The sequence below is a fragment of the Trachinotus anak genome, unplaced genomic scaffold (assembly GCF_046630095.1).
Source record: "Trachinotus anak isolate AG129_WGS33_773 ecotype Australia unplaced genomic scaffold, CSIRO_AGI_Tana_v1 ptg000021l, whole genome shotgun sequence".
In the NCBI taxonomy this organism is placed as follows: Eukaryota; Metazoa; Chordata; class Actinopteri; order Carangiformes; family Carangidae; genus Trachinotus; species Trachinotus anak.
In genome coordinates this window covers 29,163,955-29,186,624 of record NW_027273872.1, presented here as the reverse complement: position 1 = coordinate 29,186,624, position 22,670 = coordinate 29,163,955, and the positions used below count along the sequence as shown (strand labels likewise).

At 42.6% G+C, this 22,670-nt stretch overlaps 2 protein-coding genes across 8 annotated transcripts; both read right to left on the bottom strand.

The window, feature by feature from the left end:
- Positions 1–1,449: 1,449 nt before the first annotated feature.
- mgarpa (mitochondria localized glutamic acid rich protein a) lies at positions 1,450–19,165 on the bottom strand. Of its 7 annotated transcripts, XM_071458652.1 has the most exons (10): positions 18,927–19,164; positions 16,758–16,858; positions 16,218–16,323; positions 11,800–11,817; positions 6,219–6,485; positions 3,964–4,352; positions 3,850–3,918; positions 3,322–3,810; positions 3,032–3,078; positions 1,450–2,842 (listed from the first exon to the last, which is right to left on the bottom strand). In XM_071458652.1, the coding sequence occupies exons 1-9, from the start codon at positions 19,000–19,002 to the stop codon at positions 3,043–3,045; spliced, it is 1,551 nt and encodes a 516-aa protein (XP_071314753.1). In that variant the 5' UTR covers positions 19,003–19,164; the 3' UTR covers positions 1,450–2,842; positions 3,032–3,042. The 7 variants fall into 7 exon arrangements, with proteins under 7 accessions (XP_071314753.1, XP_071314749.1, XP_071314752.1 ...); XM_071458648.1 differs by having other exon boundaries at positions 3,850–4,352; positions 18,927–19,165; XM_071458651.1 differs by having other exon boundaries at positions 3,322–3,849; positions 3,895–4,352; positions 18,927–19,165.
- Positions 19,166–20,732: 1,567 nt separating this feature from the next.
- Positions 20,733–22,651, bottom strand: ndufc1 (NADH:ubiquinone oxidoreductase subunit C1). Its single transcript, XM_071458659.1, has 4 exons — positions 22,493–22,651; positions 21,799–21,902; positions 20,987–21,058; positions 20,733–20,840 (listed from the first exon to the last, which is right to left on the bottom strand). The coding sequence occupies exons 1-3, from the start codon at positions 22,536–22,538 to the stop codon at positions 20,999–21,001; spliced, it is 210 nt and encodes a 69-aa protein (XP_071314760.1). The 5' UTR covers positions 22,539–22,651; the 3' UTR covers positions 20,733–20,840; positions 20,987–20,998.
- Between the last annotated feature and the right edge of the window lie 19 nt (positions 22,652–22,670).

The window sequence follows — 22,670 nt, the reverse complement described above, 5'->3', positions numbered from 1 at the left end:
CCTGTCCCAATATCATTGGCAAGCAGTATGAGTGGTCTGGATGCCTTGTGTTGTTGGGGCAGATTTACTCTGCGAAGGAGCAGTGTGGGATACTCCTCCTATCGCATATTTTAACTTTATTAAGACAACCGGACCGCATCAGGAATGAGAGTGGACAGGAAGAGGAAAACAGAGAGAATATATGGGGAAAAGGAAAATGGGAGTGGGGAGACGGGGAAAAACAACAACGATAACACAACAACAGAGAAACAACCACAGTAACAATAACAATAGCTAATAATATCCACATTTATGGTCACTCTATAGTTCTTTACCATTAGATGCTCCGTATGTGTATTTGTGTATATATGTATATGTGTGTGTGTGTGTGTGTGTGAATCTGTCTGTGTGTGTGTTGGAGGGAAGGGCTAGGTAGGTGTGTGTGTATGTATGTGTATGTGTTCATGTGTGTATGCAAGTGTGTAGCGATTTGTCATTGGATGTGGTGGGTAATTCATGTGGGGGCTGCAGTAACAGCGCCCCCCCAGACCAAAGGCATTCACTTTTGTATTCACTTTTAAGTGAGATGTGAGCAGTACCAGAAATAGCATCTCTGAGGATCCAGAGATGGGCTGTTAAATTTGAGAGACTGTGAATACACAATAGTGTACAAATAAGGAAAATATCACAACAGCTGAACTGCTTTTAGGGAGGAATCTACGCTGCACATTGGATTTAATGTACTGAGATCTTAGCAGGAAAGTGCAGGAAAAGACAAATGAGACATCATGATACTAAGGTGACAGTCAAAAAGAGTAACTAAGTCACCCCATTACCTTACAGACTTTCAACTAAACTAAGGTAATAGTGTTGGTAACATCAAAAAGAAAAAAAATAACTATTGTAATGTTTCTGTTGGACCCCGCTTAAGGGGTGAGGGATATATTAATGTGGAATGGAGTGTATTAAAAGTTAGTCCACCAGAGAGCACTGCTGTAATGTAGGAACTGTAGCTCGTGGGAATTTAAGTATGTAGGTGAAAAAATGTGTAGTTGTTGTTGCTTTCTGGAAGATATAGCAGTTGTTTGCCAGTTTGTCCACATGTTCTTGGAATCAGAAAAACTAGATCTGTCTGCAGGTTGCAGAACTTAGTTACACCCCCTAGTTACAGTCTGAAGGGAGACCCCTCTCAGCTCTTTACCCACAATCATGACTCAACCAATCACACTTTTTACTTACTTTATATTGAGTATTTGCTTGGATAGAGCTGTCATTTATTAATGAAGTGATATATGAAGTGATAGCTTGATTTCAAAGTTCAGTCACTGCTAACCAGCTAGTCCTGGTTTGTCCTGCCTGGTGTATACCCTTGCCTGTAGCATATGTAAATGTAAATATTGCAGTATGTCACATTAGGTTAAATCCAGTGGTCAAGTTTTCCTGGGATAAATGACAGACAAACAGACAAAATCAAATCTTTAATCCCTCTTTATTTTGCAAAACAAGAAAAACAGTAATGTCTCAATCACAGTTTGCTTCCCCACGCTCAGTGAAAGGGATCTACTCACGTCCAGCTGTAGAAGAAATAGACAAAGTGTAACTTTCTATATCTAATTACAATTTTCTTAATATGCAGCATACCAACACTAAAGTTCAATGCTTACTTCAATGATCTCAGATCTCTTTCAAACATTGTACGTCAAACTAAGAATTAGAAATTCAATAGCGGGGTGAGAAAATGTGAAATGGGAAACCAAAGAACTACAACACAGCTGTCAAAGCACTTCACACTGGAGTCTTTCTTTAGACATACTGCAATTCCAACACACACAGATTTCATGACATACCAACAAGACTTTTCATACTTGCTGCAAGCCCCTAAATTACACATCCACACAGGTCTGACTGCTAGAACAACACAAGAAAAGTTCTTAGAAAGGGCAGATTAACAAGGACTGCCAAAACATGATGCTGCCATTCTCTACATAATGGGAGGTGGTTGTTCCCACATATTTACTGTGTATTCATCAGATTATCTACAAAAAGTATGTGATGTTCTTATGGGCTGAAATCTTCAAAGTGTGTTTAATTACTGATGTCACAACTGTGTTTTAACCCAATGAGAGCTGTGCGGCTGCGGTTAGTTTTACATGATTTGTTTCTGAAAATTAAGAATGTGCTTGATGAAGACAGAAGCTGAGAACGTGTGCTGTTTGTTTCGGATTGTAATCACACCAAAAAGAGGTTGCAGTGTCAAAAACTGGAAACATGAGGAAAACTGAGGTAGCACATGCTCTAGGGCAGGCGTTTCCAGATGTTCATTTTCACACCAACAGAAACAGAAGAAAGACCTGAAGTCGGGTAATATAAAGAATGCTGGTGATTTAACACCCCTACTTCAAGAGATAACACTGTAGGTTCACATCACAAGTGGCTGGGCAGTGATTTACGGGATGTGATGGTGAGTGTTTAACTGTTCCACTGGAGAGATGTTTGAGGGAGTAAACTGTAACAGGTAAAAACAGGTGACTGAATGGCTCAGTTTTGTTCACAGGTGTAAACAGATTATAATTCACAGAAGTTACAACAGCAGAAGCTACTGAAAGATAAAGCAGAGATCCACTGACCAGGGTCATCGGGGTCTACAGAGTCCAGACATGTAAGTCAGTGCAGAGTGTCATAGGAATGGGCCATATGGGCCACTGCTAACACAGTTAATGACAGTTTTATTGTATGAGTGTCTTCACAGTGAAACTACATATCAGTCCGTTGCGTTTCGGGTGAACGAAGGAAGGAAAAGTGTTGGAGAAAGGCACATCCTCTTCTTTCTTGGGATATAGAGTCATCATTCAGGAGCTGTTTACTGTGTTGAGGACAGAAAAACAAAGGTCAATAGGACTGTTCAATGTGTCTCCATGAATACATCCCAGTTTGTTTTACATCCCTAGTGTGTATTAGAACCTGAAGTATAACAATGTAGATGTGATGGGTAGGACTGTTCATTTTAATCATGTCTACTCTGCCATTGTAGAAACAGTCAGAGGCTCAGTACCTGAGTTGGAACTACTGCATTTGCATCCTAAGAAGACGTCGCCTACCCTGAGTAGCAAAATATAAAAAATCATGTTAGAGTTAATTTTCAGACTGGGGTGGACTGTGGGTTGAGTGGGCATTTCATTTCATATGTGGTTATTCTGAAGCATCCTGATAATGAAAACTAGTCATTTCATCTTTGTTACACTGTACAACTAAGGCTGGGAAATAAATATTATATTCAACAACATCTGGACTTGAATTATTTAATCAGCCCAACTGGTAAGTCTAATAAAAGTTATGTGGTACCTCAGAAGCATTGTCCTCATCTGGAGAGGGAATGATTCTACCAGTAATTGGCCCCACTCCCAGAACCTTAGGCTTCTTCTCTGCTTTAGGTGTTCCTTCCAGAACAACAACGATGTACTCTCTCTTGGGAACTTCCTCCAAGGACTCCGCTGTGGCTGCACCTGCTTTTTCCACCACCTGTGCAACATCTACTGGTGTTGAGGCCTCAACAACTGGTGCAGGTGTCTCTTCTAGTGGTACAGTGGCCTCCTCAACCACTTGTGCGGGGGCCTCTTCAACCTCTGGTGCAGCCTCCTCAATCACTGGTGTGAGGGCCTCTTCAGTCACTAGGGCAGTCTCCTCAACCACTGCTACGGGGGCCTCTTCAATCACTGGGTCAGCCTCCTCTGGTGCGGGGGCATCTTCAGTCACTGGGGCAGCCTCCTCAACCACTGCTACGGGGGCCTCTTCAATCACTGGGGCAGCCTCCTCAACCACTGCTGCAGAGGCCTCTTCAATCACTGGGTCAGCCTCCTCTGGTGCGGGGGCCTCTTCAATCACTGGGGCAGCCTCCTCAACCACTCCTGCAGTGGCCTCTTCAATCACTGGGTCAGCCTCCTCTGGTGCAGGGGCCTCTTCAATGACTGGGGCAGCCTCCTCAACCACTGCTGCGGTGGCCTCTTCAATCACTGGGTCAGCCTCCTCTGGTGCAGGGGCCTCTTCAATGACTGGGGCAGCCTCCTCAACCACTGCTGTGGGGGCCTCTTCAACCACAGCTGCAGCCTCCTTTGGTGCAGGGGCCTCTTCAATTACTGGGGCAGTCTCCTTTGGTGCAGGGGCCTCTTCAATCACTTGGGCAGCCTCCTGAACAACTGATGCAACCTCAACTGGTGCAGGGGCCTCTTCTTGTGTGTTAGTAGCCTCTGGAGCATTTTCTTCCACAGGCATTGCTTCTTCTGGTGCTGGGGACTCTTCCTTAGGGGCAACTTTAATGTTGGCGGGTGCAAACTCTTCCTTCGGTACCTCTAGGGTAGAGGCAGCTGCCAGCAGCACTGCAACACAAAATCCCATCCAAACATCACTGATGCTCAAGTTATATTTCCCACATTTAGCTCACACAACTTGAGTTGGTTAACCAAGGCAACTTGTTAGGCATTTGTGAAATCCCTCTAGTGAAAAAGGATTTAGTGCCAGAAAGGTCCACCCATAGAGGTTGAAGAAATTGAAACGAAACAAGAGGATTACCAGGAAAGTGTGTTATTCAGCAGGTTTAACGATACTTTGCTGCAAACCAATCAGATTACTGTCATACAAGTACAGAAAAAATCTCAGGTTCCACACACAAACAAACCTATTAATAGGTAATTTTGGGAGGTGTTTGGACTGAACTCTAATGTCAAATTTAAAAGATTTAAACCTTTACAGTCAAAGATGTCAAGACCCAGTGTGTACTGGTTTAGACATTTTATCGTTGAAAAAACCTCCTCATTCTCTAGTCTAGATCATCTTTGGTATTTCAGCACCAGTGGCCAAAATATACAGCAGCACCGATATAGATCATCTGTGAGAGGCAATCGGTCAATACACCAGCAAAACAGATTTATCAGTCAGGTCCTGTTTGAGACTTAAAAAGCTATCCAGTTACCCCAGGTCACCGCCTTGAAGAAGTCCCAGTGCAGCCGAGTCAGACGCAGACCTCATTAAAATATATTCACATACGCATACATATGGTCTGAGATGGTAAAGCAAATTGTTCCTATTATCTTTAGACACTGAATTAGTAAATCTGTGAGGAATTAAAGTGTTTAACTGGGATGACTGGGTTGTATTGTCTTTCCTCAAAGGTCCAAATAAAAACTGGTAAAAAGATGAAGTCAGACAAATTGAAGACGGAGTAAACCTTTCCAGTTTGATAACAGCTTTATTGTTTGGCTCTATGGATTACCGTAAACTGTTTACAGTGCTCATTATCCAGTTATAAGCAAAGTAAAGATATGATCACATATGGTTGTTTGAATCACTTTTATCCTAATGAGTTTTTAACAGTGTCTGATTCCTCTGACAGGTTCACATTACACTTATGGAAAAGAACACACTGCAGCAGTTACAGAGTTTGTACACATTCTCAGAGCATCTCATGTCAAACAGGTGTGTACCTGCTCTGTGGTACCTGGCAAAGTAGAACAACATTACAGATGTTTATACCAAAGAAATACAGTGTTATGTCAAATTTCAGAAAATAGCATCAGGAACTTCAGAACAAAGATTCAATGATCTCACACTGTTCCTGCTTGTTTTAGTTGCATGTGTTTGGTTTAACCTGAGACAAAGCTTGTGGTATTTTCAGATATAACAAGCAGGTATTTAGTCATGTTACCTGAGCAAAATCAGAGTGATCACATTTATTTCACCCATAACTGCAAATGAGTGTCGCATTAAGACCTCACTGCCACTTTGGAAATGTCTAGCTGTCAGCTGTCAATCATCAACCTGCTGAGGAGGTGGCCTTGCTGGTTTAGCATCTCTAGGCTGCAGAACAACTGGAACAAATGTAGACATCACACATTGTGATCTACGCTGCACATCAACAGCATCTCAAAGCTTAGTTTGCACACAGTTCTGCCCTTTGTACCCACACCAATAAATACAAAAGAAAACATTTTAGGAAGACAAAGTTAAATACGAGGTGAACCTAAGCACCTGAGGAGATGCAGCTAACCTCTAGTGGTTCTAAAGCCAGTGACTGTAAGTTACCAGTTCAACTGTTCCCAGTGTTGAGAGAGGAAAAGGGCTTTTTAACAATGGTGGTGAGAGATAGTCAAGTGTGTGTCTGGTAGTGTGTGTCTCTCCCTGTGGTGCATGTGCAGACCCTCAGGCCTCAGAGGCAGCTGCCTCCTCGTCAGATGAAGAAGTCGTACCATTGCATTCGGGGTCCTCGGCAGTAACAACTGCTGGTTCTGCGACAGCTTGGGTAGCCTCCTCGACAGTTTCGGCCACTTGGGCGATTTCTTCTGCAACTTCCTCCAACTCCTGTGCAGCCTCAGCGACACCCTCTGCTGCCTGGGCAACGACCTCAGCAGCCTCACTCACTACCTCGGCGACCGCCTCCACCACCGTCTCTGCCTCACTGGCAGCAACCTCCTCTTCCCCACCATCAGCCTCAGCCACTGCCTCCTCCTCTCCACCTGGAACACAAGGAGGAGAGTTTTAGACTTTGAACCACAGAGCCCCCCTGAACCCCACCCTCATCACTAACACTGGAGCAGCCTTCTACAGGCTCATACAGTGAAACACTGCATGGAAACAGATAAACATCTAATGTGATATATTATGATCATTATTCAAAAAGCAACATTAGGTTTTTATTATTATATTATCAGTAGCTGAGTTTCCATCCAAAGCGTTTGATCCCTACTAAATGATCTTTTAACGTAGACTGGGCTGTCACATTTTATTCTAAATTTAAAACATTACAACATGAGGACAGTTTAATATTTGACCATTTAAATAAAACTCACACACTGGTCAGTTGATTTGGTCATTAAATCAACTACTGAACGTCGACCAACCAAAGTGATGTAAGTACAATTGGTAAGATGTACTGTCTGTGTTGTGTTATTAATGAGCAATTAAAACAGTTGTTCTCTTCATTAACAAATTAAACCCATTATTAAGCCCTAAAATGTAGATGCTGTTGTGTTTGACTGTTATTTATCATCGTACATCATTAGAGATGTGCAGGTCTCTGCTAGGACATCACCTCTGATCAAACTGTGTCCAGACAAACAGTTGGATGGAAACAAAGCTTCAAACAGCACTGTATCTTCACTAGTATTTTTATAGCATGCCTCTCTAAAGCATACCACTGCCTCATCTGAACACCCTCAGAGGCAACACAGTCACAACACAAAGTGCATGCAAACTGAAAGACAAAGACTTGGGGGGTGGGGGGGTGGGGGATGGGGGGTGGGGTTGGGTAGGTGGTGGTGGTGGTGGGAGGGTGGGGGGGAGTTAAATCTTGGTTCTTACCATCCAATTATCAAGCTATGAGTTATCAGGAGCTCTGCAATGACACTGACACTTAAACAGCCTTGGGGGGAGGGGGGGGGGTTTTACCTGAGAGCCCACCACCATTCGTCCCCATTTAACCATCATTAACAACAGACTGCAACCAGAAACCAGCTGTGACTGAACCACAGTTCAACAGTGATCCTCAAGAGAAGAATTACCTGAGCTAAACTAAATAACAATAGTCACAGTAGAATCAACTGAGCCGAACTAAATAACAGTAGAGCCACAATAGAGCCACAGTATAATCAACTGAGCTGAACTAAATAATAGTTGAGTCACAGTAGAGCCACAGTAAGGCCAACTGAGCTGAACTAAATAATAGTTGAGTCACAGTAGAGCCACAGTAAGGCCAACTGAGCTGAACTAAATAACAGTAGAGTCACAGTCAAGCCACAGTAGAGTCACAGTAGAATCAACTGAGCTGAACTAAATAACAGTAGAGCCACAATAGAGCCACAGTATAATCAACTGAGCTGAACTAAATAACAGTCGAGTCACAGTAGAGCCACAGTTGAATTAACTGGGCTGAACTAAATAACAGTACAATCACAGTAGAGCCACAGAAGAGTCACAGTAGAGTCACAGTAGAGTCAACTGAGCTGAATTAAATAACAGTGCTAACACAGTAGAGTCACATTAGAGCCACAGTAGAATCAACTGGGCTGAACTAAATAACAGAGTCACAGTAGAGTCAACTGAGCTGAACTAAATAACAGTACAGTCACAGTAGAGTCACAGTAGAGCCACAGTTGAGTCAACCGAGCTGAACGAAATAACAGTAAAGCCACAGTAGAGTCACTGTAACATTTCAGCCTGGCTCGCCTTGCTCATCAACTGGCAAATGTCAGACAAAAACAAAGTCAGTTTTGTGACATTCAGGACCAGAACCGTGTTCACAATGTCCCTTTATTACATTAACATTTAGCAGCACAAGGCAAAACACAGAAGAAGAGAATCAATGTCCTTCACAGTAATGCCCACTGGTTCTAGGCCGAGACGAGGAGTCTGTCTCAGGAGTACAGGAGAGGAGGGAAGGAGGAGGGAAGGTTTTGGTTTTCTTGTTCAGATCCAAAGAGTCCAGTTCTAGGATGAATATCCACGCGGCCACAGAGGACCTTAGCTTTACCATTACACTGAAAAGAGTAAAGACAGAGAGTTAGAGAAACGGGAAGAAGAAACTTTTCAAAAAGCTTCGTTCAGTTTGCACGTCACTGTCAATCTGAAGTCAACCACAAAGGCTAAGCATTAAACATAGATACAGGCTGCTAGTAAGATGCAATGGATGTCAATGGTGAGGAAGCTTTTAGGCCAATTCATGGTTTCCACATCCACACACTGTAGGTCTGTGTGATGTAAAGTCTGTGTGATGTAGGTCTGTGTGATGTAGGGCTGTGTGATGGAGGTTGGTGTGAGGGAGGTCTGTGTGAGCAGCGTCTTCCTCTTAGTGTCCGGAGGTCGTCATGGTTTCTGCTGCAGCCGTGTGGGACTGTTTTGAGGGGAGTGGAAACCACAAACTGGCCTTTAGATGATATTTGTCTCAGGGTACAGACATCTTCAGATGAATCAAATATGGAAGAAAATATAAGATTTAGTTTTTATTTTAGGCCTCAGAACTGATCCACTTCAGCTGACAGGAGGTCTGAGGGACACAGTGGAGAGTGGGAGGGAGAGAAAAGAGGGACCAACACAGGTTTGATGGTTTGATGACAGGATTTGGGATAAATTCAGGAGAGACTGAAGCCTGATCAAGTCATGTTTGTACATAGAGAAGATCTGTACATTTAGACAAGGATGAAATGCAGCTGTTTAAATAAAACTCAACACTATGAAACATCAGGACTTACAATATTTTGTCTGTTCTTAGTTTTGTGCAGGAAACGATGGCCTGTTAAAACCACAGCACTCCACATCAGAAAGCTACAGTAAAAGTGATGTTAGCCTGTGTTAGCATAAGCTCAGAACAGTCACTGAGCAGTGAGTCACACAGCAACACGGCTGCAGGGACTAGTTATGTTCATGTATTTTCAGTTTTTATGTTAACGACTAAACTTTAAACAGGCTCAGAGGGTACTGGAGCTGTTCAGCTAAATGCAGCTAGCTACATGGCTAACTCGCATTAACCAACGTTAGCCTGCTACATGAAGTCACACTTCGGAGCAGATTTAAAGAAGTTCTGAACTTTTACTGGTCAGTCACTGATATGAGCAACAGACCAGTGACTGACCGATGTCATTTACAGCATCCTGTCAATTCATTATTTGCACAGTGTTTATATGTTATTGTTGAATCTATGTATTTCTCTTCCTACCTCAATTATAAGTTAGACAGCTTTGATTTTAGCATCCAAGAGCAACAAATCCCCAAAAATGATGAGCTCAAAGCTGATGTTTTGAAATGAGTTTTTTTTTTAAATAAACCTTCACTGTCATTTAAAATGTCACAATCACAATACAAATGACTTGTTCATGTCAGAGAACAGAGACAAGATGCTGCAGACATCTCGCAGTCTAATGTTTGAGTGTTTGAACTTTTGACTCTCTCAGCCTGATGAGGAGCAATTACAATAATCCACACTTCTCCTGTGCTCTTATGACCGTTTGGCCTCCTTCAAACTGATGCACAGAGTCAGACACAAATCATCCAGTGTCTCACTGAGCACAGCTAAACAGACATCACGCTGCAGCACTTCATGTTCAAGTGAAGAGGGAGTTTGATCTTAATTTAGAGTGTGATTTTATTTATGTAGCTTTGTAATGACGCACATTAGAATCCAGTATCTCCAAGGCTCTGCTAACACTGGTCAGAACTCAACCCTGATCAGGACTGAGGAAATCCCTCACCCTCCTACCCAACAGACCCAGACAGAAGCCAGAGGAAACTGTTGGCAGTGTCTGGGACCACATCTGGATAAAGCTGTCCTTTATACACCTCTGCTCTTCTTCTGGATTTCTGCTTTATCAATTTGTAATCTGTGCTCATCATCATGTGTTTGCCTGAGCCTGCACACAACAACCAGTTTAAAGCCTTATTCAGAGGTGTTCTTGGCTCCTCATCACTCCACATCAGAGCTGTTGATTCTGAATCTGTCAGCCTCCAACTGTAGTTTTTTGGTAAATTAAAGGTCAATAAATTAATCGGTGCTGATGTGATGCTTTACAATCACAATCTGCTGAACTTTGATGGCTGCTCTGCCTCCACCAATCACACAGGGACATTTAATTCATTCATATTTAACTGACAGTTAACTTTATATAATCCAGCTTTGTCATCATAGTCTGAGAGTCTGAACTGTGTTCAGTTTATTTCTCTGGAATATACACAAACTGACAAACTGACAACACAGTGATAAACAACTTTTTTTCTTAATAGATACCGATACACAAGATTTAAAATATGGTCAATAACTATATTTTTATATATTTCATATATTTTTAGTAAGGCTGTCAAAGTTAACGTGTTAACGCAACATGCCTTTAACGGGATTAATTTTTTTTAACGTGATTAACGCTTGTGACATTTGAACCTCGGGCCACTCCGTAGCTCGGGAAATCAGGAAGCAATGCACCGAGGTCGATGCCGTTGTGAGCAGTAATGGATAAAAAAGATATTTTGAATGGCAAGTTCAGCTTCAAAGTCTTGCCAGATGGCTCTCTTGACAGGACAAAAGTAATTTGTATTTATTGTCGCGGTGAATTTACGTACCACCGGAGTACGTCTAGTCTCAAATACCACCTGTCGGCCAAGCACACAGCGGATGCAGAGAGCCCGGCGCCCCCTCCTCGCATGAAGCAAACCATATTTATTTCAGCATCTTGTTTTACAATGCAGTTTGCACATGTTAGTTACTTGAGCTGAGAGTATTTCTCATTGTAGCAATAAATAAACATGATTTTTTTGCATAAAGCAAGCATTTGTCTATTCTCATGTTGAAAAGAGTATTACAATCAGTTTAAGGTACATTTAGAACAGATTAAAAATATGCGATTAATCATGATTAACTATGATCACTCATGCGATTAATCGCGATTAAATATTTTAATCGATTGACAGCCCTAATTTTTAGTTATAAATTATACTGAATTAAAAGACAATGTGTTTTTATCTTGTTTATTACATTACTTTGGCAGCTGGAGGACCATATTGATCATATCAGCTGATTAATCAGCTATCTGCTTTTTACTGCTACAAACTACGGTTATTGTATCAGCCTTTAAAAATCCACTATCAGTCTCTGGGTTTCTGTGTGTGTGTGTGTGTGTGTGTGTGTGTGTGTTTTGTTTTTTTCTCCTTCCCACTGTTTGTGTCAAAGCTCTGAACTATGATGAAGTCATACAGCGGTGAGTGTGATGATGAGTCTCACTGAGGAACATGCATCAGTGATCAGTTGTCAGGCAGTGATGATCAATAAAGTCTGATGACAGAACTTACCCTCCTCATCATCTTTACCTGTAAACAAACAGAAACAGTGTGTGTCAGTTTCACAGAGACAGAAGCCACAATGAGTCACAGCCCACTCAGCCAATGAGCATTAAGTTATGGTCTATTGAACTCAAATATATGTACTTATTATATGTGGGAAAAGTTGTGGTGCACTGTTTAGTCACAGGAATCACAGTTTCCTCACATCAATCAATTATCTACAATCAGTTGTTGTTTGTTGTTTACAGTTTACATTGTGTTACAGCTTAAAAACAATCTGATACATATTTGAACCAATATGTTTCCTTTTAACACTGTGTGGATATGGTTGGTCACAATATCTGCCTTAAATCACACAGGGTTTATCCCCTGGGGAGGATGAATATGATTAGATCAATTAATTTAGTTTATTATCCTCTCTGTTTGTGTCTGTGGACACTGTCAGATTAACACAATCACTACAGAAAAGACATCAAGTGAAGACAGACCTTTCACAATAAACTGCTCCACAGCAGCATTAACCATCAGGAACTGGGAACAAGCAAGACCCTCTGACCTTGAGCACTGGTTTAACGGGGTTATGCTGGTATAAAAGATGTCTGGGCACAGGAAGCCCATGAGGGAGTGACCCTATAGCTCCGTCCTGATGGGAACCCACAATCTTTCTGGATATTAATGATTTTACTGAGTTTGTTCTTATCAACTACAGACATTGAAGCAGAAAGTAGGGCAGAAGCAAGTCTAAGCATTGTCAAACTTTCCTGTAAATAGCACATGCTTGAATTACTGTCCGTACATATTAATATTCATTTACATCTTGAATACAGTCACCTTTAACAGCTACATGCTGGTGCACTCTGAAATCAAAATAATTTCTTTAGTTTTCCTGAAGCTCAGCTGAAGGAAAGATCAGCTAACAAACTGTTTCATCCTCAGTGATCAAACCAACAATTACTGTCTCATCAACGACTTTAACACTGACAACCTCAGGTGAGTCAGTCTACAACTGTCTGTGTGAAGAGTAAACTACACTGGAGAAATAAGATTCCACTATTACCACCAGTGTTGGGGATAATAGGTGAAGACATCAGAGCATCAGGCAGTGACTCCACACCTGATGATTCCGTTTACCTGTACCTGTAACAGCCATTCAAATATGTGGTCTTTGGATTGAATGTATACTAAAGTGTAGTATAGTATAGTTATGAATGAATAGTATAGTACTTTATAGTATAGTTTAGTGTAGTGTGGTACAGTACAGTATAGTATAGGGCTGAATGTTTAGTATAGTATAGGAGTGACTGTAGTATAGTACTGAATGTATAGTATAGTATAGGACTGAATGTATTAGTATTAGTTATTGTGAGAGAGTGCTGTGTTTGTGGAAACATGGCTCAACGACAGCGTTCCGGACTGCGCCATTCAGCTCAACCGGCTAACATGCCACTGGGCAGATAGAGCTCTCGTCGAGGGAGGTAAGACTTGCGGCGGTGGACTCTGTGTTTACATTAGTAATGCTTGGTGCCGCGACGCTGTTGTGGTCTGCAAACACTGCTCAAAACTGGCGGAGTTTATGGTTGTTAAGTGCAGGCCTTTTTATATGCCGAGGGAATTTACGGCCATACTGCTGGTAGCCATGTACATCCCTCCCGGCTCCAACAACAGGAGTGAGGCACTGAATGAACTTTACAAACTCATCAGTGAGCAGCTGACAGCCCACCCAGATACTTTCCTTATCCTGGCCAGGGACTTTAACCATGCAAACCCAAAGAGCGCATTTCCCAAACTTCACGGACACATCAACCTTCCCACACAAGGTAACAACATACTAGACAATGTTTACACCACACAGAGAGGTGCCTACAAAGCCATCCCCCTCCCCCACCTCGGTGCCTCAGACCACTCCACTGTCAGACCACTGGTTCACCAAACCAGTAAGGAAGCAGGTATGTGTGTGGCCAGAGAGGTCCACTGAGGCACTCCAGGACTGTTTCTCCACCACAGACTGGAACATTTTCAGACAGGCAGCTACCTCTAACAACACCACTAACCTCCATGAGTACACAGAGACCGTCAACTGCCTACATGAGGAAGTGCATGGATGACGTCATGGTCACCAGAACCTTCATTGTTCGGGCCAACCAGAAGCCATGGCTGACTGGGGAGGTTCTCAGCCTCCTGAGGGCTTGAAATGCCGCCTTTAGAGCACGGGACGAGGTGGGCCTAAGGACAGCAAGGGCCAACCTGTCACGACGCATCAGAAAGGCCAAGAGACAGTTCTCCATGAGGATAGCCACCCAATTCAGTGACAGCAGAGACACTAGGAACCTGTGGCGGGGTATTCAGACCATCATGGACTACAAGCCCCCGCCGCAGACCTGTGTCAACTCCACCTCCCTGCTAAACCAGCTGAAGGACTTCTTTGCTCACTTTGAGGCAGACAACAGCACCCCGGCACAGAAGACTCCACCTCCTCCCGGCGACCAGGTGTTCACGTTTTCCCCAGCCAGTGTGACGAGATCCCTCAGAAGGACCAATGCAAGTAAAGCCCCGGGTCCTGACAACATTCCTGGACATGTCCTTAACACCTCACTGAGCCAGGCTGTTGTCCCCACATGCCTCAAAGCCACGAACATCATCCCAGTCCCGAAGAAGTCGTCTCCCTCCTGCTTCAATGACTACCGCCCGGTCGCACTCACTCCCATCCTTATGAAGTGCTTCGAGCAGCTAGTCATGCAGCACATCAAGTCTGCCCTCCCCTCCTCCCTGGACCCTTTCCAGTTTGCATATCGGTCCAACTGCTGAACCGATGATGCCATCTCCACTGCCCTTCACTCAGCCTCACACACCTGGCGACGAAAGACTCTTACATTAGAATGCTGGTTATCGACTTCAGCTCAGCATTCAACACAATCATCCCCGAAAAGCTCATTCACAAACTGGACCAGCTGGGGCTGAATACTTCGATGTGCAACTGGCTGCTGGACTTCCTGACAGGGAGACCACAGTCTGTACGGGCTGGCAGCAACACCTCCAGCACCATCACTATGAACACGGGGGGCCCCCCCAAGGATGTGTGCTGAGCCCCCTACTCTTCACCCTGCTGACCCACGATTGCACACCGAAAGAGAGCTCCAACATCTTCATCAAGTTTGCAACTGTGGTAGGTCTCATCAGCAACGATGACGAGACCACCTACAGGGAGGAGGTGAGCCAACTGGCCGCGTGGTGCAAGGACAACAATCTCTGTCTGAACGTGGAGAAGACAAAGGAGATTGTTGTGGACTTCAGGAGACTGTGCACACCCAGCATGCTCTTCTATCTATCGACAGTGCTGCAGTGGAGAGAACGAGCAGCAAAAAGTTCCTGGGTGTGCACATCTCTGAAGATCTGACTTGGAGCAAGAACACCGCATCACTGGCCAAAAAAGCCCAACAGCACCTGTACTTCCTCCGCAAACTAAAAAGAGCCGGTGCCCCAGCCCCCATCAATGCACACCTTCTACAGAGGCACCATTGAGTCAGCTGCATCACTGTGTGGTAAGGTGCCTGCACTGTGTCCTGTGGCAAGACCCTGCAGCGCATAGTGAGAGCACCTGAGAAGATCATCAGTGCCTCACTCCCCTCCATTCTCAACATTTACAACACCTGCCTCACCTGCAAAGCCCTCCGGATTGCAGGTGACCCCACCCACCCATCCCACTGCCTCTTCAGCCTGCTTACATCAGGAAGACGACTGCGGAGTCTCCAGGCCAAAACCAGCAGGCTAAAGGACAGCTTCATTCACCAGGCTGTCAGGAGACTCAACTCCCCCCACTGCACACATAACCCTCCCCTGCCCCTGCACTGAATCACTGCACTATCATGGCACTGTCTTTTTGTAAAAGTTTTTGTTTACATTATATTTTATATTTTTATTTGCACCGTGGGTCCGAGAGGACCGTAGTTTCAATTGTGCTGTATGTCCTGTATGTGTAGCATAATTGACAATAAAGCTGACTTTGACTATAGTACTGAATGTATAGTATAGTATAGAATGTATAGTATAGTACTGAATATATAGTATAGAATAGTAATATTTGGCCCTGAAGAGACACTGACTTCATTTTAGTAAATTTAGTTACACCAGTTACAGCTGATGTCAGTCTGTGTGGTGTGTCAGGGTCGACTAAAAAAACAGTCTGCAACCTTTAACATAACAAAAACGAGGAAAGAAAGTTTCCTGAGGGATTTGTTAGCCCTGCAGATCCAGATTAGGATATTTGACCAACCTGGAACCAGATCTAAAATACAACTGGCTATCCGAACCAAACCATAACCAGGATTACTCTGCTCATGCTGTCATGTTTTACAATCAGTGAAGGGATCTGGTCTTTGACCAGCATCAGTCTCATGGTAGAGAGGTTGTAGCAGGTGAGGAATACTTACTCTTAGGTGGCCATGGTTTAGGTACCCACTCTGTCCTGGGTCTGGCCTTGATTTGTGCAACATGCTCATTGTACCTGGCGTTGTCTGTGGACACAGTGATGTATGCCTGTGGAGAGGGACAATATTTCTGGTTATTTCACATCAAGACATTCAGTGATATTTATTGTATTATGTATAACAGCTATAATACTATATATATATATATATATATATATATATATATATATATATATATATATATATATATATATATATATATATATATATATATATATATATATATATATATATATAATAATCAGTTATGTATTAATATTATAATATACATTTATAATACCCTGCACTATTAGTTATTTATTCAGTGTTTTATTTATTCATTCTATTATATATTCATTGTATTATTAATTATTTATTCAGTGTATTATCTATTTGGTGTATTTAATTTATTTATTCAGTGTATTATTTATTTAGTCAGTGTATGTTGGTCTTGTGTGTGTGATTTGTGAAGGTGAAATGATTAAGTGAAACAGATCAACTTACATATGACACAGCACCAACAAAGGCTCCACCACAAAGCAGGGCGTAGACTATATTCTCCCCTGAACCACCAGGAACTGAGGACATCTGCCGCCGCTGCACAACTGGAAGTGGTTTAAAGTCACATGTTAGATTCTGCTCAAACCTGTGATTAGTGATTTTTGATTGATTATTGGATGACTCATGTAAGAGTTCTCACTTTGACCTCCTGAAGTATTGGAGGATTTTCTGAGAACAGAATGAAGATTGTAGATGATTTGAGCACTAAATCAGAGCAACTTTCATTCATATAGTGTTCTGCCTCCATGTATCAGTAACCGTGTGCAGATCCTCTTGGCTTTGAAGATACCCTGCAGGAGGGTGAATGTGCTACACAAGTTTATAATATGAAGCTCTCTGTGTGAAGGTGTGAAAGAAACCCGAGGCTCACAATGCCTCTCACTCTGATTGGATTTAACACAGCAGATTTAGATCACCAAAAATAAGCCTGTCAACACTTGTCTGACATCTGCGAGGTGATGCTTCTTACCCCACATCCTTAGACAGAAGGGTACAGGGTACTGGTTTCTGTTCTAAAACCTGTGTTGTGAGGACCTTGAAATACCAAAGTGAGGTTAAGCCGATTTAATGCTGAAAGTGATAGTCAACGCATCCTGGAGCAGACACGAAGTTCTGTTTGAACCTTTGTTTTAGTTTTGAATCATGAGTCAACACCTCTGAATAAAAGATACCTGACATCAGCTTTAAACACCAAAAACACACAGACCGTAGCTCAACATAGTTCACTCCTGTTCCATACAGATAACTTGGTTGGCAACTAAATCAAGTATGAGCCAAAAACTGCAGGAGACAGATCAGTGAGACACAACACTAACGAGTCAGTTTTACTCTGCTTACGACTACATGACTGGACACCATGTGAAAACTCCAACAGCAGCAGAAACAGATTCTGTCACATCATGGACATGAACCTGAAGCGGAGTCAGGTTCCGAAAGGGGGGTGGGGGGGGGGGGGGGGGGGTCAGGATGTCACAGGATTAGACCATGCTACCCTCCTCTGGTTAAGTGGGACTGGGGAGGGGAAGTCATGGACTTTGGACTCTGGGTCTAAGAGTGGTCATTCCTGTGATGTCATCTCTTCAGAGGTGCCCAGTAGAGCCTGGCAACATGACAACGGAAAAAGCCCCCCGAGGGCCCCTGTCCGTTTCAGGACCTAACTGTTTGCCAGGACATGGGAGCCAAAAGGTGTTCCCTAAGGCAGTCTGGACATGGTGGACTACAGTACACTACACAGACTCTGATGTGAACAGAGTCCCAGACCCTGATGTGCACAGAGCCCCAAACCCTGGTGAGGACACAGACCCTGATGTGAACAGGGTCACGGATCCTGATGAGGACACAGACCTTGACAGATGCCCTACACTGAAAGACAGCTCGGGTGATGATTTATCGTCAGAGCAGTGATTGCTTCTATTATTGACCCTAATCATTCGTGGTTATGTGACGTCAGCAGACAACAGCTCCACCGACTGGCTCGTGGCGCAACTTACAACTGTGGAGGTACGGCTCGAGACTCTGTTCTCTTTACATTTGACTACCGTCACACGCGAACACCACGTGACTCACAGGGTCAACCACGTTTCCAGGCTCGCTGCAGACTAATGAAGGTCACTTACACACAAACCAGGTCCTTACTGTTGAAACCATCAGGGACATTTACATGCACATTATATATTATATACATGACGCCACAGAGGAGACAAGGAACGTGTGTGTCGTTGGTATCAGTGGTTTGGTTGTGGTCACACTGGTTATGTGACCAGTCTGCTGCTGTGTTCAGTGTCGTGATGAACACCGAGTCAAACTACAGCTCTGTGACAAATACTAACGTGTGCGGTCCAACAAATTACACAACTTCCACATGAGGGACAGAAATACTCTACAAATCCTTTCAGCCAAACTTGAGCCAAAAATTCATCGTGACCTTCGTGTAACACGCACAGACTCTGCCATCCTCCATGATGCGGTTGTGGAGAGATGAACGAGGACACGGTGTACTGCTGCAGCGGTTCATCAGGAAGGGACGGGGGGCACAGACCACAGAGGTACATTCAAGCACAAAGGTTCATATGTGTTCTGTTTTAACGCTTTAGCCTGGATGAGGAAACTCACCCTCCGGAGGAAAGCTGTAGGCTGCTCTCCGCACTACAGGCCCACACCGCTGCCAGGCCGCTCTGCAGGAAAACATCGCTGCTCTCCGTCTGCTCCGATGGAAATGCTGCAGCTTCAGCAAACACTGGATGAATGGCGGCCCCGGTCCGGTCACAGAAACGTGAGAGGAGGCGGAGGACGGACCCGCCCCCTCTTACACAAGACTGTCGTGCTGTCCTTGTATGAGGGGTGGTTAATGCCCCAAGACAACAGGCCAGGAAGGAACAGGAAGGAGACATGTCAGAGGAGTGGTTAACACCCCGGCAACGCATGTTTACTGGCTAAATGTACATGTAAATGATCACTGAGAGAGAAGGTTAGTCAGTGTTGCAGAGCAGTGCTTCTCACTGGGCTGAACTGTCACTGTGTAGCTAAGGTTTGGCCTAAAAGCCTCTACATTAGTTGTTTGGTTCTGTCACTAAAGAGTCAGAAGAGTCACAAACTCTAGTGTCAAAGTCGCTAACACTGGAAAGATAAATCACCTATGATCCATCCAGTCTATCACACTGCTATAACCAATTAGGCTTTAGACTGAGGTAGCACCACCTACCTAATTAACATATGGACACAATAAATAAATGCATGTAGAAATAAATAAATGTATATACATGTAGACAAACAGAAATAAATCTTGAAAAGCAAAAACAATAAATTAATAAAGTAATACTTAAGTAAACCATTAAATGAATGCAGAAATAACTAAGTGAATAAACTTATAAATGAATAAATCAAAAAGTACAGAAATTGTATTTTTCAATACCAAAATGTATTTATTCTATTTTTTTTTGAAATTATTCATTTCCACATTTATTCATTTACGTATACTTGTCATTTTTTGTCCTTCATATCCACCCTGCTCTACCTGACCCCACACTCACAACTTTCTGTTAATGGGCAGTATTGTTTTTAAACATACATTATTTGAGAAAAAGAATAAAGGCACTTGAACAGATATATTCACAGATGTGTTCTAAATAAAATATGACATTTTGACTTATTTAAAAAAAAAATACAGCAACACTGAGTGAACTGGCCTCTTAAACCCTTTTAATTTTACACCAGCTGCTTAATCTAGTTACAACTTCACTTACCTTGTTGCCAGCTTATGAAATTTTTTTCTCCCACTCCTTCTTTTGGTGGCATTAATAACCCCCCATACAAATATGAAGGGTAATTGACTTTGAGCCCCCACCCCACCTGTTTCACCAGAAATGTCATGTCAAGCACAGGTGTCAAGGTCAACATGTGACCACTATGTTACTTTTATACTCTTTTCATTTATATAAATTAGAAAAATGTCTGTCCTCACAGTTCTCTTCAGCTCTTTGAAAATCTCACTCCACATTCAGACGCTACAAACACAGCAGTGACTGTTTGGTGTCACGAAGCAGTCGTGTTCTTTTCTATCACAGACGTCCATCAACTAAAATGAACAGAAACATAACCTGAGGATTTTAAGATTCATTTTCCACACATAGTTTAACATTTAATTCTGTCAATGTTCTCTCTGTGTATGCACTGGGTTACAGTTAGGACATGTCTGTTTGTGTGTTCTGCAAGTGTTTAAAACACATTATGTACAACAATTAACAAAAATAAACAAATTAACTGTGACACTGAAGTAATTTGATAAGGTGATTCTCCTGCTCTGTGATTTTCAAAACATAAATTATGAGATTTAACCCTCATTAATGTATTGTAGTTACAGAAAAGCTCAAACATGTCAATCCTACTGTAACAGCAGCTGTGAAATGATCATGACGCATGTTTATTTCACATGATTTATTTTACTTTACACACAGAGAGGAATCAGGAGCAGTGGAACAGAAACAAGTGGAGGAACAGTTGCTTCCCATAGACAGAACCTGAGGACTCCTGCACAGGAGGAGAACGAAAGAGTCATGTTTCATTAGTTCAGACTGTATCATAGTATCAGATCACAGAATACAAATAGTATAAAATACTTCAGATCTATATGCAGTAGATTTCAGTATCATCAAAATGAAAAGGCAGTAACGTACCAGCATGGTGGGTTATTCCAAACCATTCCTCACTTTGTACTCATGTACATCTGTGCTGTGCTGCCTGAAGAGCTGCAGATGCACAACAACAACACAGGTCATTCAAACGTACCCACTGGTTCAATTAGAACACTCCTCATATTAAACTACACCCATCAAAATCTGACATTATTAACTGACTTCCACAGCTACAATAATTGAGTGTTTGACTTTCTGAAGGATTCATTTAGGTAATTTAGTTTGTGAGAATAATTAAGAATTTAGTTTTCTGTTGTTTTTTATAGCTTCTTATTGTTCCATGTTCTTCTTGGTACCTAAAGACTAACCTTTAAAACAAAACTAAGAAAACCTGGGACCCTAAACCCTAGAACTGTAATGACTAGAATCTCAGACCAAAGCCATTCAAACATCTATATGATCATTTGTTGTTCTGCTTAATATTCAGCATAATCCACCGACCTTCACTGAAAGTCACTGAAATCACAAAGTTAATATATATTTTTGAAATGAGGATTTCTTGCTGCTCACTGCTGCCCTCTCCTGGGTGAGACAAAGGCAGACACACTGAGGTACTGTTGTGCTGCATGGTGATCAGATACTTTACACTCAAACCTGAATATTTCATTGTTCAGAAAAGAAGGTTTGAGTCTTGTTAAAAGACATGAACACGTTGTTGGACAAGTGGTAATGATATAAATGTCATGCCTGATGTATAAACAGAAACCTGGACATAAGACACTGAACTTAAACAAATGATCAAATCTATCAATGATATTTGAAAATGATCTGCATGAAATGATGAGGTCATTTACCAGGCCCCAGAGGAAAGCAGATGTTCCAAAGGCGAGGCCAACTCGAAACCAGTTGGGGTTGACAGTGTCAGGTTTGGAGCTGGTGAATACAGACCTGGATCCAACTAAGGAAACACCAGTATGAAGACACACACAGTTTTTACTGAGAGATGTACATTGACAGTCAGTACAAGAAACAGTCATGAAGGGAAATAACATCAGTATGACCTGAGAAGGATCAGTCATTGTAAACCTGTAGAAGATGGCTGTTTACAAACCCGTGTCACCGGCCGTGTCCCAAGTCAACAATACTGTATCTCAGAGTATTTATTTAGAGTTCATGGGACCGAAGAACAAAAGCAATTTATTTCAAGTCCTCAGTCAAACGTGGGTCTTCCAGCAAGCTGAGCAGCCATAAATACCCCTCCACGCTCCAGAGTGGTATTAGGTGGGGGCAAAAACAGTAAACTAAATAAACAGTATAAGAATGTGTTAACAGGGGTTAACATTGCCCAAAAACACCCAGTTGGGCAGAACTGCCATAAAATCCACAACTTCACGAGGAGAAAATCTCCAGTGTGACTGCAGTGCTACGAGAATGCTAAGCTAAGGTCAGGCTACAAAATAAACACTGCGTTCATGATGTGAAAATCAAGATAAAACACATACCCTTGAAAATCGTAGGCATGAATGAATTACTTTTCTGTCATCTTACCTTTGCTGTGGAGAACAGCTCTGAATAAAACCCGGTTGAAAATCATTTTAGCCAAAGAACAGATCCCTACGTCCGATTTTCGATCCTGCCGATCCGCGGTTGATTAAACTTCCTGGCAGGACTAACTATATAGTTCAAAGATCACCGATAAGTCGAACGACCGCTCAGTGTATGTTCG